The 16,757-nt window shown below is 39.9% G+C and overlaps 1 protein-coding gene across 3 annotated transcripts; it reads right to left on the bottom strand.

The window, feature by feature from the left end:
• Window positions 1-1,569: 1,569 nt before the first annotated feature.
• On the bottom strand, window positions 1,570-16,109 carry asmt2 (acetylserotonin O-methyltransferase 2). 3 transcript variants are annotated; one of them, XM_035994380.1, is made up of 10 exons: window positions 15,885-16,109; window positions 15,783-15,851; window positions 15,593-15,676; window positions 12,656-12,830; window positions 9,401-9,530; window positions 7,546-7,614; window positions 6,699-6,817; window positions 5,964-6,101; window positions 5,469-5,591; window positions 1,570-3,834 (listed from the first exon to the last, which is right to left on the bottom strand). In XM_035994380.1, exons 1-10 carry the CDS (start codon window positions 15,969-15,971, stop codon window positions 3,623-3,625), a joined length of 1,206 nt encoding a protein of 401 aa, XP_035850273.1. In that variant the 5' UTR covers window positions 15,972-16,109; the 3' UTR covers window positions 1,570-3,622. The 3 variants fall into 3 exon arrangements, with proteins under 3 accessions (XP_035850273.1, XP_031136311.1, XP_031136312.1); XM_031280451.2 differs by having other exon boundaries at window positions 15,593-15,682; window positions 15,784-16,109; XM_031280452.2 differs by having other exon boundaries at window positions 15,593-15,679; window positions 15,784-16,109.
• Window positions 16,110-16,757: the final 648 nt, after the last annotated feature.

Here is a 16,757-nt window from a genome sequence, read left to right as displayed (position 1 = left end):
ATAAAACTACTGCAAAACGTCACCTCCTTTGTTATAACTTATAATTAATTGTAATTTGTATCACCCTGGTATGTGGCTTATTAAATATCGTTTTATATGTGTATACATTTTTCATAGTATGCATCATCAAATGTCCCCTGTAATTTAGTTCATTTTTATAAAGTTTAATTACTGTCACGTTTTTATATTAGATATGTTATGTGATGAGTACATTGTCCCATTCTTGTTTTGTAATATTAATGTTCTTGATTAAAATAAAATAAAAAATGTTTCCGTGTCACGTTGCCAGGTTAAGTGTCAACAAACGGATAATGTGAACATTGTTATTATAAGTGTGCATGAAGCAGCTGTCCCATTGACTCCTTTTATGGAAAGTACCATGCTGTAAATGGAAAGTACACCGTTTTATCTATTAAAGAAACAGAACACCAAAAACTAGAATTTAAAAGAAGGAAATAGCCTGTATTTATTTGTTAGTGTTGCTCCCCCACTAAAATCTGCACCCCGGTTTGTTTGTTTCAAGAAACTTTATTTATATTTAATTAGTTTTTCAATTAAATGTCATTTAATCCTCACACGTTACATGTTACATGTTACTTAAAGAAACTTATTTGTTTCCCCCTACCTTTACATGAATTGCTATTTTTTATGTCATTCATATGATTTTAACCTGTGCAAATAAACAAACATACAAAAATTATTGGCTGCAAGTTAAAGTCCCGTAGTGTGATAGTTATTCCATTATTGATTTGACTGCTTTACTACATGATTAAAAGCTACAATAAAGTTTTTTTTTTTTTTTTATCATTCAAAGGAAATTCCAGAAATGTTATATTAACCCTTTAACATCCCATTTTCAAGACAATTGAACCTTATCAAATATTCTATTGACAGGGTTGCAGACATACAGTACATTACATACATACAGCGATACTCATAAGCAAATCATCCCCTAAAAATCCCCTAAACATATGCTATAATGGAAATATATTTTGAAAAACTAATGTCTTACTGTATGCACACTTCCGGGTGTATTTACTTTTTCATTGTTAGCATTGAAATACATTAAAAAAAAAAGATGGAATATGTCATTGTTTGTGAGTTGTCCTTTAACAAACCAATGTTTAATTTTGGAGTAATTTCAGCAGCTACATGACATTAAAAAAAAAAAACTGCAACAATAGAAAGACAGCTGCATTGTCAAAATCCATCACCTGGTGGCTTTTTACACAACAATAACAAGATGTAGTGTATGTCTCGGATTTAATCTGCAGGATGCATGCTGCCCACACATGGAATGATCAGAGGACAGGAAACAAGCCTACAGAACCGTGTGCTGATTCAAAATGATTCTATCAAACAGTATGACATTTTGCATTGGCTCCTCATCTATGACACACAGGCAGATCACAAAAAAGGAAAATGTTTCCTGCACCTCTTACACTGTTTTGTAGTATGTATTCAATATGTGACATTTTCAGTACTTGTTTAGAGCTGAGATGATGTAAATTACTTTCTGTTGTAAACACGAGATGTTGAAATGCAACAAATACCAATAAAAAACACCAGTGGAGGAATAATGGAGGTAAACTGAGGTTTGTTCTGCAGAGTCTGGTTTACATGCAGTCTTAGAGGGAACCTGAACTCATCACAGTAAACAGGAAAGCCAGGAACACACAGTCCCACAGTAACACAATATCACAACATACACAAAAGTCTGTATTTTCTAAAGCGTCATATTTTTTTTTACTGCATTAGAAGTTATATCTAACTACACTACAGCAGACACTAGAGTTGAAATCACCAAAACGATCCAGGAGATGAAAAGACTGACATTTCTTCTAAGACTAAGAAATTATTTATGCTTTGCAAGATGGACAAAAAGGATAACATATTCTTTGGAATAATGAACATGGCAGTTGGTTTGCCTCCCCTCTTTTTTCTTTTTTAATGGATGTTTTTACCGTTCATGGACAATATACACAAAGTATGTAAAGATATGTACATGGTTCATGGCAACAGGGTTAATGTTGTTACTTTTGGTGTTTTTGACTTCAAAAATAAGTTTGAAAAAAATAATATACACAGACATTTTGCGAAGACTTCCTTCAAAAGTGTGCAAACAGACAACAACGCTGTTGCCCAAAACATCTGTTTGGAACTAATCACAATTTTTATCTTCACGGTGCTCTCCTACTGATGATATTACCTGATTATAGTGGGATTTTTGCGAGCATCTGTCCCAAACAAAGAGCTTTTCTTTAGTCTGTAGAATATGATTTGTAGCCCCCCAATATTTTGGCTGAATATTCATTAAAAAAAAAGCTATCCCAAATCTGTCAATAATTGGTTTATAATGTTTGTGTTCCATGATTTTAAAGAAATACTGTCACCAATGATAAAACTATCATCTGATATCATACCCGTCACTATTTTCCGTTTAAATCTGGTATGTGTGATAGGTTGTGAACAGCTGATATTCAAAAAGATATGACTGCAAATACTGAGCAGATTTTGGTATTTTTGAGCATGTCGATAAAAAAGAAACAAAGTAAAAACAACATGTTTGGCTTTAAAACACTGTTCAAATGGGGCCAGCCTAAAAAGCACAGCCTGTAAACGTTCCACAATTCTTTTAAAAAAAAAAATCAGCATCGGCCACATCAGTGCCATTATATAATAATGATCCAATAACAGATACTGTATTGGTTCCTTTGTAATAATATGACATGTTATTCAGTGATCTTTAGATGTGCTGGTTGGCTGATTTTGGACAGAGCCAGGCTAGCGGTTTCCACCTGTTTCCAGTCTTTATGCTAAGCAAAGCTAACTGACTGACTGCTGGCTGTAGCTTCATATTTAGCGTACAGACATGAGAGTAGTATCTCTCGTACAGACATGAGAGTAGTATCTCATAAAGAGTATACCTTTAACCTAAATTGATTCTCTCTTTTTTTTTCTTTTTTTACAAAGATACAGGAATATGTTACCTATAGAGGCAAGTATTCATCACAAAGATTTTCTAGCAGCAACTTCAATTGGGAGAATGTTTGTATTGCTACGATCTTTGAAAAAAAAAAAAAACAAGTTGAACTGTAATCACAACGTCTGAAAACATCACACAACATTAACTGGGGAGTAGGGCTGCACCATATGAGGAAAATATCTAATTGCGAATTGTGATATGATTCACGATATTGGAGGACATTATCATTTTTGTATCATTATTCTCATTTTCATTGAAAAATATTAAAATTCTAAATATTAAAATCGTTATAGTGGGATTTTCGCGAGCATCTGTCCCAAACCAAGATGTTTTCTTTAGTCTGTAGAATACGATTTCTGGGCCGGGAACGTCTCTGCAGCACCACAAAAATTAATTCAGAATGGTTTGACACATGGATATTGTAGTAGTCCATTTTCCGATTTCGATAAAATTGCGATTAATTGTGCAGCCCTACTGGGGATCCATGTGCACTGAGACTGGCAACAGTTGTTTGTTTTTTCAGAGCTTAATATGTTTTATGTCCACCTCCAAACCTTTTCAAGGCCTTGAAAGTTCCAGATCACCTTTTTTTTACTTTCCCCAGACTTTGAGGGACGCCTCTGGACTGCCCTGAGCTCATCTGATGGCCAGGATGGCGTCGTAGGACTTGCCGGTCCGGCACACCTGAACGTTGTGGAAGCCGGTCTTGTTGAGGATGCGGATGTACTCGGATGGCGGGCGCTCCCGGCCCTCGGCCTGCACCAGCATGTTGAGGGAGAAGATCTGAGCCATGACGGGCCCTCGTCTGTTCTCAAACAGCATGGCTTCCACCAGCAGGACGCCACCGCCTGCCAGAGGGACACACACACACACACACACACACACACACACACACACACACACACACACACATACCGAGTACTGGAATGAATGAATGAATGATATTTTATTATCGTGTCATGCATAAAAAGACAATATGCCCAGCCCACATAAGCCTACAAGACACCAGTAATTACAGCAAGGGACAAGATTATATTGTAATATATATTATATATATATTATATTGTCCGTATTTAATGCTGGTCTCTAGACTTTATCCCTGCACTATTGGACTTATTTGCACTACAACCATGACACACACTCTCATAGAGCACCTTACCATGCAGACTGAATCACAGGGTCAGTCCTGCCCTGTCACTGCAAGCCTCTCATGCTTATACATCCCTTAGTACATTCATGGGGATTTTTTATTTAGTATGTTTTCGTTTAGTGTCCATATTATTCATGTGGATTTGTTATTTTATCATCCTGTTTATGATGTATGTGTATGTTGTGTGTGATGTCTTTAAGCTACTGGGACCTTGAATTTCCTATCTATCTATCTATCTATCTATGCCAGAATAGCAACAAAAATTACATATATTAAACAAATAAACCTTCTTGTCGTTTTTCCCATGCTTTAGAGACAAAGGTCGCCAACCTATGTACATTAAAATTTAAACAGCCACTCCATTTTGTCGGAAGATGGGAGTATAAACACATGGCTAAATAAGGCTGGGCAATTTAACAATTGCAAAAACATTGAATGTGCATTTGTTATGTTGCCATGGAACCCTTGTTTTCGATGAGTAAAAAGCTTGATAGCCATGTTCATCATCTTCCTCCAGTGCACAATGACACATGAAGCTTAGCGTAAATTCAGCCAGGAAGACTCCCAACTAGGGATCTTGTGTTATTTACTCAGTCTTCTCCTGCTTCCTATTATCAGCTGATTAGGGGCGTTTACTCTTCTAGTAGTCTCGCATTGCCAGACCTTCCTCCACTGCGCTGCGGAGGAGGGTCTGGCTAGTCCACACAGCATTCCGGGATGGGAGAAAAACGTGCTCTGGTTTATTAAACCAATCAATCAAAATAAAAAATTAACACTTTTGATGTTTGTGTCGCTTATTTTACCACATATTTTGCTGGGTTTTTTCCAACTTTTTGTCGAATTTTTCCACATTTTCAGCGCTTTTATTCACTACCACCAGTATATACACCACTAACACTAACCTACTTTCTGTGTTATAAAAGCAGAAATCATGAATTATTTTGTTTAAAAGTTAAGATCAGAGGAATGTTTGTTGATGGATAATCAAAGACTGTCAAAGTTTAGTCAGAATAATGTTATGAAATTGAATAAAACACTCAAAATTCAATAAAAGTACTCAACTGCTCCTTCCTTTTACTTACGAAGAGCAGTTTATGGAACCATCTGTGTTATTTTTGGGCAATCAGGTTGAAAGAAACCCAAATGTTCTGATAAAGAAACTTTGAAAACGGGTTAAATTTGACCCGAGGGCGACAGGAGGGTTAAGACCCACTGTTTAGAATTTGTTCCCCCAATGATGAAACAAACTGCCTCGCAAGATAGGTGGAGAGCTCAACCCCCCCTCCCCCCCCCAATGTTGAACCCAAAGTTACACCCTTGACACCCACTCACCTGGTTTGCAGGTGTCATAGATCTTCCTCAGCAGTGTGAGGCACTTCTCTTCAGGCCAGTCGTGAATGATTCTGGCCAGAACGTACAGGTCAGCAGGAGGGATTTCACCGCTGAAGAAATCTCCTGCATGTACATGTACAACACAACCCATGTGACTGAGCGACCACTACTTTTTCAAATCCACACTCAGCTGCCATTTTATTAGGGAACACCTCGGTAAAACTAAAACAGCCCGGCAATAAATCCTTCACGAGGGTTATAATGTTCCGTTTTTGTTCTGGAGAGGTGTTGATTCAATGTTATGGTCATTTTGGAGGATGCAGTTTGTGCTGCTGTTGAATTGTATTGTTATAGAGAGAGGCGATTATGATATGCTCACTCTGCCCTCGTTCATATTAATAGGGTGTAAAGAATATTAGGAACACTTCTCACAAACTACAGCCTCCAAAATGACTCTACTTTGAATGAGGTATAATGAGACAGAATGAGGCTCACCACTCTGAAACACCACAGTGTTGTTCTCCTGAGAGAAATGTTTCTGAGCCGTCTCTACGATCTGCGGGAGGTCGAACACCGTGACGGAGGAGGACGGGTAAGCCTTGGCCATCTCACGGGCCAGAGCACCGGTGCATCCTGGGAGTTATTCGGACAGAATTAGGTCAACATGAATTCACTTTCTTTACTGTTAAATAACAGAGAGAAATACAATTCTAATTCATTCATCTGTGAACATTTGGGTAACACTTTACTTGAAGGTATCCACATAAGAGTGACATGACACATGCGTCATGACTATGTCATGAACACATGACACAGTCATGACGCATGAACCCTAACCCCAACCCTAACCCTAACCCCAACCCCAACCATAACCATAACTTGTCATGGCAAAAACCGAATGACACTCACTAAAAGAAGCGTTGTCATAAACGTTTATGACTTGTTTATGTTTATGACACGTTCATGACAGTGTCATGTCACTCTTATGTAGATGCCTTCAAGTAAAGTGTAACCAACATTTGTCATTCCTTTGCCTATTGATGTACTGATTGCATTTTATTTTAATTTAGTCAAAAACGTTCCTATTGAGAGGATTTATTTGATACATTTTTGCCATTTTCTCATTTCCATTTGGTCAAAAAGACATTGTTTGACAATCAATAATGCGAACACAAATGTTCAACCATAAATAAATATAGAAATATTCATAAAGGGAATTAAGCCTCTTACCTCCAAGGTCTACTATCTCCTGAAAGCAGGAGAGGTTGAACGCTGTCACAATGTCGTGTCCGTCTAGAACCCACGAGGAGTTCATCAGACCCATGAATTTCAGCTTCTCCTCCTCTGATCTGGGTGGAAAAGTTCACAGAATCATAAAACTCAAAAGATTCTCAGCGTCACAGAGAGCGATGAAGTTACACACTTAAAGGCCCTGACACACCGGGTTGGCAGTCGGACAGTCTGGCAAGGTCAGTGACTCCAGTCTGCTCGGTGTGTTCCGTGCCGTTGCCCGTCGGAGGAGCTGTCGGCCTTCATTTTGGCCGACATGACTTGCTGGGTCGGAGGGCGGGCAGTCGGACTCAATGACCAATCTGATTGGTGGCGTGCTAACCCGGAAATGGCGAGCAGGATGAAATATGACGAAAATCTTTTAAACTGACCTTTGTCGATCTGAAATGAAGACAGATTCAGCAACTGTACAGCCTATTTCTCCCTTAAAATGTTTTCAGAAACACGTTTCAGTGAACTATTGTCGTAAAATATGAGATCGTATTTCGAACAAGCCGCCATTACTATCGGCTGGAGAAGCCAGACCCACATGACGCGTTCGTCATTTCCGGTTTTAATTTTTTGGGCGACAATACAGATTAGCGCCGCCTGCTGTTATGGAGACATATTACGCCTCACGCACGCGCAGAACGTACGCTCATGTCAGCATCACTTTGTGCGTTCTGAGGCACTTTTTGGACCTTGGGAAGCCGCCTTATCAGTCTGACTGCCTTTTCTGCCGACAGTCGGCCGTCGGGTTGGTGTATCAGGGCCTTAAGGCATCTAAAGCAACAAAATCCACACCAACCTGTAAATAGCTTGGAAAATATCTTCTGGTGGAAGGCCGAAGGTCTTTTCATTCTGATTCTTCCCCTCCCTGCATGGTGGGAAAGAACACACTACTGTTTGTACTCGAGAAAAGATTATGATAATTGAAATGTTTGCTCTTAGTTTCCTGTAGAATGTGTTTTAGTTCTGCAAACATTCCTCAGAGGTGTCGCAGCTTTGGAGGCCATTAGCTAACCTAGATTACTGTATGTTTACACTGCGCTTTCTTCTTCTTCAGTCTGAAAAACTGGGCTTCTTCTGCTACCACTACAGTGTTTAATTGACGAACCGAATGGTCTATTTCACTGTCAATCAACATATGAATAGCCCTGGTCCTTATTAGAGATGGTTCAATACCACTTTTTGATTCCTGATACGGAGTATTGATCCGATACCAGTGTGTCATATATTTTATTATGTTTTAATAGCTGTGTACTACTATCCCTACATGGATGTGATATGATTCCTATCTTTGTTGTATGGCCTTGCTCAGGTTACACTTTTTGTCAAACATGAACAAACACAAACAATGAATGCCATAGAACTTTCTTTGAATATCCAGTTTGACAGTCAGTCATAACGGAAAAAGAAGTAGATTTTCTTCGGGGCAAAATGATGTGGTATTGGATCGGTGCATAAACTCCAGTACTTTACAATACCGATACCAGCATTTTAGGCAGTATCAGAGGCTTTTCCAATACTGGAAAGTCCTTATGAACAAAATGAACTATCACACTTGGTTGTAACCTCTTTTTGCATCTTGTTATCATGACCCTAGCAATGTTTGAGCATCACTTTTAACCGTGTCCCATTCTGACAGTGCAGATCCACCTGGCCGTGCGACATTTCTGTCGCGCCGCGCTCCACTTTATTCCTATGGGTGACATCAAGCGGCTTTAACGCGACTGCAAAGCATCCCGGGAAGGCGGCGCTGCATTTGAAAAAATGCTGCACGTCAAAAAAGCTGGCCCATGCCCATCTTTATGCAAATGAATCCGTCGAACGCGACGGGACTATCTAATAGAAGTAGACGAAAATCTTTCAAACTGACCTTTGTCGATCTAAAATGAAGACAGATTCAGCAACCGTATGGCCTATTTCTCGCTTAAAATGTTTTCAGAAACACGTTTCGGTGAGATCGTATTCCGAACGAGCTGCCGGTTAAGGGCGTGCAGCATTAACCATGGATGTATTACATCGCGACACCATGCTTCAGTCGTGTCGCAAAAGTGGATCTGTACTGTGAGAGCTGTTCAGAGTTCACTAAACACAGTGTGTAGTTGTGCATGTAGTTGCCTGTGTTATTAATTGGTTATGATGCTTTAGTGAACTATTCACACTCTCTGTGTTAACCCTTGACCCCTATAAACACAGACGGCTCAGTGACATGGTTTGATTTGAGTAAAGCCTGAGTAAAAGTTACTTTCAGATGGTTGTGAGCTCATAGTAAGCTGTTAGTTCCACCAAAAATCTCCCAGATGTCACAGGTTAGTTGTGTTACTGTTCTGTAATGAGCTGTCATATCTGACATCTTCACAATTCTAAAGAAATGCAATTTGTTGTATTTCTTTTGAGGCAGACCTACAAAATTATTAAATTGTACTTGTGTATATAATCTGTTATAAGCCTTGACAGCAACTATTCACATCAAATAAATCTTCATTTTCAAAAAGTCCTGGTTATTCTGAAAAAAGAAAAGGTACAACACATCCATTTTTAAGCTAATAGGAAACAAACAAAAAAAGAAAAATAAGCAGTTTTGGGCCTGGGACTGAAAGGGTTAACACAGCCTCTCTATTCAGTCTACTGACTGTGTCTCATTGGAACCCACTAACCTGACGGCATCCACCATGTTGTTCCACAGTGGGTAGATGGTCTGGGATTGGTAGATAATCATGTCGTGAAGAGACTTGCCGCTGCCTTTGGCCAGGTAAAGATTAGCCACGTCGGTGCTGCTGTACAAAGCTGTTTTAACAAAAAAAAAACACATTCACACTTTAAATCAAGGCATCATCAGTTCTCCACAGGGACGTTCACAGTATCAACAGCAGCCATGCACGTAGACGTACTCCGAGTGTTTTAGTGTCAGTTCGCTAGAGCGGAAACCATTGGTCAGATAAAGGATTAGTCATAGTCATTTTTCAATCCAAAATTCCAAACATTCTCTGGTTCCAGCTTCCAAAATATGATACATACATACATATGATAGTGAACTATATATCTTTGGGTTTTGGACTGTTCAGATAAAAGAACTAATTTTATGATGTCACATTGGACTTAGTAGTGTATAAGTAGTGGCTTATTTCGTTCACAATTTCCTGATGATATTTAGAGAAAATGATAGATAGTTGCAGCCCTTATAGGAGCAGTGTGTAGGATTTAGGGGGATCTATTGACAGAAATAGAACATAATATTCATAATTAGTGCATTATCACCTGAAAACTAAGAATTGTTAGCTTAGAATGAGCCCTGGCTCCATATGTATGGAGCGGATCCTCTTCCAAGGAGCCCGCCATGTTGCACCGCCATGCTTCTCCAGTAGCCCAGAATGGACAAACCAAACACCGGCTCTAGATTGGGCCTTTTGTGTTTTTACGTTACCTGAAGGCCACCGTAGGTTCTAATACATGCTTGGAAAGGAAAGCGGTGAGGGAATAGGTGTTCAGTTGGTTGCAATCTGCAACCTAATCACTAGATGCCACTAAATCCTACACACTTCCTCTTTTACCTCTAGGGGGTGCTAGGGCAGATAGTTTTTTTTTTTTTTCGGGGGGGATTTTAGTGAAATAATTCTTTAAAGTGATGTTTAACAGAAATACCCCCACTCACATTACTGCTGGGTTGTCTTAACAACAGAGCGTGATGGCACACAGGAACAAAATACATCGGACTTTGGCAATACCTGTTTGGGTCTTTTTTGGGGGCTTCGTTGACAATAAGAAATATATATATAATATCACCAGGGGCCTGTTTCACAAAAGCAGAATATATAAATCCAGGATAACTGATAAAGCGAGGCTTGACCTAGTCTAATCTGAGCATCCTGGCTTGGTGCGTTTCACGAAGGCCAAGCCAGGCTGAGGAGGAGCGACTAGGTCGAGCCAGGATGAAGTAATTCAGATAGATGCGCGTCCACGGCTTTCCTCAAAAGACCGCGAGGTCGATCACAGATTTACTGATGCCAAAATGGAGAATACGCATTGTACATACTTTATACAGAGTGAGCAGCAGCTTCTTGTGGAAGTATGATGATATGAAACACATTTTTTGTATAAAAAGAAAAGAAACACGGCCGCTGTAACAGTGAGAGAAAGCGTAGCAGACGATCACGGACCGACTGAATGCGTAAGTAGCCTAAATATATACATTAACTGACCACTGCTCTGAACTGAAACCGTCATAATCATTCCATTCAAGGATTAGGTTACTAATCATTTGCACAAATTAACAGTTGTACTCTTTGCCTTAAAAGTACAGTGTCGGCGGATTCCTCTTCATACAGCATCACAGCATTACTATTTAAGACACCACAAAAGTAAGAAGAAGATAATGTTACTCAGGAAATTTACCATGAAGATCAATTTTCTACAACGCTAGAGTATGATGCGTAAATATCTCTTTCACTCTGTTCCTCCCTCTCTCTCATGGGCTAAAATATAAATTTCCTAAGTCATATTAACTTCCACTGTTCGCTTTTAATGCAAAGTGTACAACTGTTTGCTTTTGCAAATGACAAGGGACTCATTGAATGGTTTCAGTTAAGAGCAGTAGTTCATAAATGTATATTTTTAGACTATCTATCATTCAGTCGGTGCGTTATTATCTGCCACGCTTTTTCTCGCGTTTTTTTTAATTTTTTATAGAGGACGAGTTTCTTCTCTACATATTATATGCCTTGCTCCCTTGTGGACATAGAAAATAAAGACACTGAAGAAATTGGACTCTAAAATCTAGAAACTATAAAGATAATTAAGTGATAAATCCCATGCACACTGTAAACATGAATGGAACAGAGTATATTCATCAGTTATTTCCCCCCCCAGCAAAACATAAGGTCAAAAACCATTGGGGTGTCCTCTCCCCTGTTGTTACATGAATGTACAGTAGCCTACATCACTAGATAGTTACTGGTCCAGTGAACTAAGACTATAATTTGGGAGGATTGTACAATTAGGATATGTTCTTTAAATCGTACAATCCTCCCAAATTATAGTCCTAGTTTACTGGATTACACAATTTGTGTGCTAAGAATGCCAAATACAATGCACATGGAAGTGGAACAAACATGATCCTTATTGTTAAAGAATTAAAAAAAAATGTATCAACTAAAATAATTCAAGGTGCATTAGTCAACTATAGAAATGTACAGCATTGTATGTATTGCCCTTAGTAACAGACTTCATTTAAAACACATTTGAAATGTTATCAGCCTTTTCTATCTCAACAACTGTCATAATATATTCATCAAACTTCTAACAACAATATGAACAGCAGTCTTCATACAGCAATATAACAGTAACAATGACTGTCACATGAATAATTATTAAAAACAATTATGGTCACAACTTTAAATAATAACAGTACTTAAATGAACAGCAATATGCACCTGTTGTATTTTAATCCAGGCTGATAACAATAGGGTAAAACCACTGCTGGGTGATCAGAAAAGGCTCCAGGATTAAATAAATCCTGGCTGTTAGCCTGGTCAGGAGCAGGCTAGCTGCACAGAATAAATCTCCATGGTGATTTATGTGCCTCCACTTTCGTGAAACCGAGTCAAGGCTTAAATCATCCAGGATAACTGATAAATCCCGGCTTAATCCCTTATCTTGGTTTTGTGAAACAGGCCCCAGGTTAATCTCTGCCTTGTTTGGTGTGTTCAAGGTAGCTCCGACATCTGGGTTTCTCACAGTTGACCACAAAGAAGAATTGCATTCATTAATGTGCACAATGCATTCACAGGTATCCCCATGGTTGGCTCGGGTGTCCACATACTTTTGGCCATATGTAGTGTGTATTGACACACTGATACAGAGCTAATGTAGCAGTCAATTCTATCACATTATCACCTCATGCTCTTCCTCCTCACCTGTCCCGTCGGTGGTCTCCACCTCCAGGATCTCGATGCCCACCAGTGCGTCCAGCAGCCGCTCCATCCCGTCCACGCTGGTGCTAAGCTCCCGGGCTATATGCTGGGCACTCAGAGGCTCCTGGGACCTCAGCAGGAGGTCAAACACTCCCAGCTCACAGGCTGAAAATATCACCTGGAGGCAAGGGCTTAGGTTTAGTTTCAACTGGCACATAACCAGAGGGTCTGTGGGTCTGGGGGTCCTCCCCGATAAAGTGTTGAGCGTCAAACACTTCATTTCCTGCATTCTGGTGAATTTTTATGCAACGATGTATGGTGAAAATGTCTTTATTTAACAACATTTTTTGTCACATACAGCAAACATCTCCTCACTATCTGCGAGCTGCCTGTCCTCTGAACACACTGTAAAAAAAAAATGCCTTCTCTGTAGACAGCCCAGGCTCCACAAACAGCAACAAAAACAAACTGCGCCAAATGCAATTGTATGATATATACTGGACCTGGACCCTACGATGAAAAGAAGGGTGTCTAAAATCTACAAAACAGCACTGGTCATTAGCCCCCCCCCCCAGTGGGATACTGCCAGACTGGCATGGGAAGAGGACTTGGGTGTTACACTGTCTGACGAGACATGGCAATGTAGTTTAAAACGCATACACACTACCTCTTTATGCATAAGACATGGCCTTATTCAATTTAAAATTGTGCATCATTTGCATTATTCACCTGAGAAACTAGCCAAAATATATCCTGGCACCAGTCCTGTGTGCCCGAGGTGTGGCCACAGTCCAGCTAAATTAGGTCACATGTTCTGGTCTTGTGATTCACTTATCAACTTCTGGGTTAGGGTCTTTGAAGCGGTCTCCTTCATTTGTGACAGAACAGTGAATCCCGATCCAACAGTTGCTATTTTTGGGGTATTCCCATCAGAAGAACAGGCAAACGCTGTAGCATTTATTACACTTCTTGCCCGGAGACAAATTCTTTTACACTGGAAGTCTGTGAGACCTCCCTCGTTTAGACACTGGGTCAAAGAGGTACTATCCCATTATTGTGATCCCATTAGAGAAGTTGAGATATAATCGTAATAATTTACGGGACAGATATGCTAAAACCTGGGCCCCTTTTATAGAATTTGTTGAAAGTGTATCACTCACATGATGTAATTTTCCTTTGCACATCAATGTACTGTCAACTGGTCTATTGATGTATGGTATAAGGGTATATGTGGTATAATGCTGCATAATATTCCCATTCTGAGCAGTGTAAAGTGATGTACAGGAACTGTGTGTAATTATATTTTGTGTACCTACCTCTATTTTTTTTTTTTTTTTTTTGAGCCTTGGTGGATGGGTTGGGACGGTGTTTGTAATACATTGTATCTTTGTCGTTTCTTGTTTTGTAAATTGAAAATCTATAAATAAAGTACTCAAAAAAAAAACATAAAAAGTGTTCCAGCGTTCCAGCCAATAACCGACAAGAAGGATTTGGGGGTGGGGGTTGGGGGGTTAGTGCGCGGAAGCACGGAAGGGAGGGAGAGGGGACGGGATGCGGAGGAGGGATGGGCAAGCTAGTCTCGTTTTGTTTGAAAATACTTTGAACGTCAACAAGAAGTGACATCACCCAACATCGCTTAGAGCACCTTTAAAGCCAGAAGCTCCAAAGTTTAAATCTACATAAAAGACATGAAATCACAACTTTATTTTTCATGCCCTGTTGTGTTCTTTGACCCCACCAATGTAGCACAAGGTAGACACAGTTCTTGTTTTCCGTATGTGTTTTGAGCCCCCTGAACGGTTATTTTACCTTTTTTTGGGGAGGTGGGTCGTCTTTCATATATTTTGAGGGAGATCAAATCTACCTCTTCTAAATATTGGAGGGGACGTATCCCCTGCTTCCCCCCCCCGAAATCTACGCCTGTGCCTGGAGGGACAAACACCTCTGTATAACATCTCGGCACTGGTCGATAGATTTCCAGCCATGTTAGCATCGTAGCTTTAAGGCAAAGTCCGTCAGTCTACCACTATAAACTGCATTATCTAATTATTATTAATTCTACCGACTTTGGTGATGCTCTGACTTTGCCATCTAGCGCCACCATCAGGTCAAAAGTTGAATTTGTCCAATATGTTTGGATTATGATATAAAAGGAATGCCTAATAACCTCTAAAATTAACAAAAATATTGTACATATTGTAAAAAGTGAGATTTCCATGTCTGATTTTTTTTTTATTATGAAGTAGGTTAAGGGCTAGTATTCAGAAACTGTGTCTTTAAACGAACCGTCGGGACACCGTACTGTTGTGATGTCACAACTATACTATATATATATATATATATTTTTTTTTTAATAATAATAATAATAATAATAATAATAATAATATTATATATATATATATATATATATATATACACACTGTAGGCAGGGTTCAAAATTAGTACCAGCCAAATGCTGGTAAAATATGCAAGTGGCTGGTAGATTTGCTTCACTCACCAGCCAAAAAAACAATGGTAATCTATTGAGTGGCTGGTCAAATATGAACATTCACTAGCTATTTGGCTGGTGGACGAAGAAGTTAATTTTGAACCCTGACTGTAGGTAGAAAGTGGCGCCACAGTGCCGTTACAGTCATACTGCAATAACGGTGCAGAGATGCGGAAGACCCAGATCCGCTGACCAATCAGAGCAGATCCACTGACCAATCAGAGCAGAGCTGGGCTTTTTCGGGAGGGGGGCTAAAAAAGACAGGACGTTTAAACAGAGCATACAGGTATATTCAGACAGTATAAAAAAAATGGTGTGTTTTTTGAACATTAAAGCATGAAAACATGTTCTAGAAGAAACCCAAAATGCAGGTATGAGCCTGAATATGAGCACAATATGGGACCTTTAAATGTTTATTAAATAAGCCAAAAAAATCAAATAAACTGAGTTACCTTTGAGACCCTGAAGCCGTTGAAATACTCCAGAAGTTTGAACGGGTAGTCCAGCTCACTCTGGGACAGATGCTCTGCCATTGTAGCCTACTGCACACAAATCCAAACAGAGACGTTGATAACTGAAGGAATCCATGTAAGTTTGGTTATGAATGTGGACAAACCGCGCTGTCTTTTGGATCATCACTCACCCGATGTTGTTGCCTGGAAAGACGCCAAGATGATCCGATCCTGTGGGGAAGACGGATGATTTTTTTCCGCGCTAGTTTTGTTGTTTGTTTGTTTGTTTTTTAGCCCAAAAAGGCCAAGATGTCGCGTGCCTCGGTGCTGCGTTCAGGAGCTGCTGTCGGGGATGCACTGAAAATGGTCGACGGATCATCAGCGGGTAAAACGCATCCCTGTCTGAGGGATCTTAATGTGGACCTAGTCGGCTTCTCGCTGCTGTGATGGCCGATGAGAAACAACAGCGACTAGTTTCACCCTCACACACACAGACACACACAGACACACAGACACACACACACACACACACACACACACACACACACACACACACACACACACACACACACACACACACACACACACAGTGCATGTCACTATCTTTGTGGGGACCCGTCATTGACATAATGCATTCCCTAGCCCCTTACCCTAACCTTAACTATCACAACTAAATGCCTAACCTTAACCCTTACCCTCACCCTAACCATAACCTAATTCTAACCCTAATCCTAAAACCAAGTCTTAACCCTCAAACAGCTCTTTAAACTTGTCGGGTCCAGCATTTTGGCCCCACAAACCTGTCCGGACCCCACAAGTATACTGTATTCCCTGTTTTTGGACCCCACGAATATAGTTAAACAAGAACACACACACAAATCTGAGTGTGTGGCGGTGCAGTTCCGGGACCACCCGCGGCACTAGTGGGGGCGCTGTTGAGCTGTGTTGTTGATGCCAGAGTGGTTTCATATTTTTACTCTGTGGTGACGCTGCACTCTTCACTCATATACATGTCATGACTCTTCATCACATCTCCACATGAGTGCACATTAATGCAGTCCTGGGATGTCTTTGATGTTGGAAGAAGTTTCCAGATCATTTACTGAAAGTAAAAGTCGCAATTAAAAAAATTACTATTATAAGTAAAAGTCCTGCATTCAAAACC

The sequence above is a fragment of the Sander lucioperca genome, chromosome 18 (assembly GCF_008315115.2).
Source record: "Sander lucioperca isolate FBNREF2018 chromosome 18, SLUC_FBN_1.2, whole genome shotgun sequence".
Lineage (NCBI taxonomy): Eukaryota > Metazoa > Chordata > Actinopteri > Perciformes > Percidae > Sander > Sander lucioperca.
This window is presented reverse-complemented; position numbering and strand designations above follow the sequence as displayed.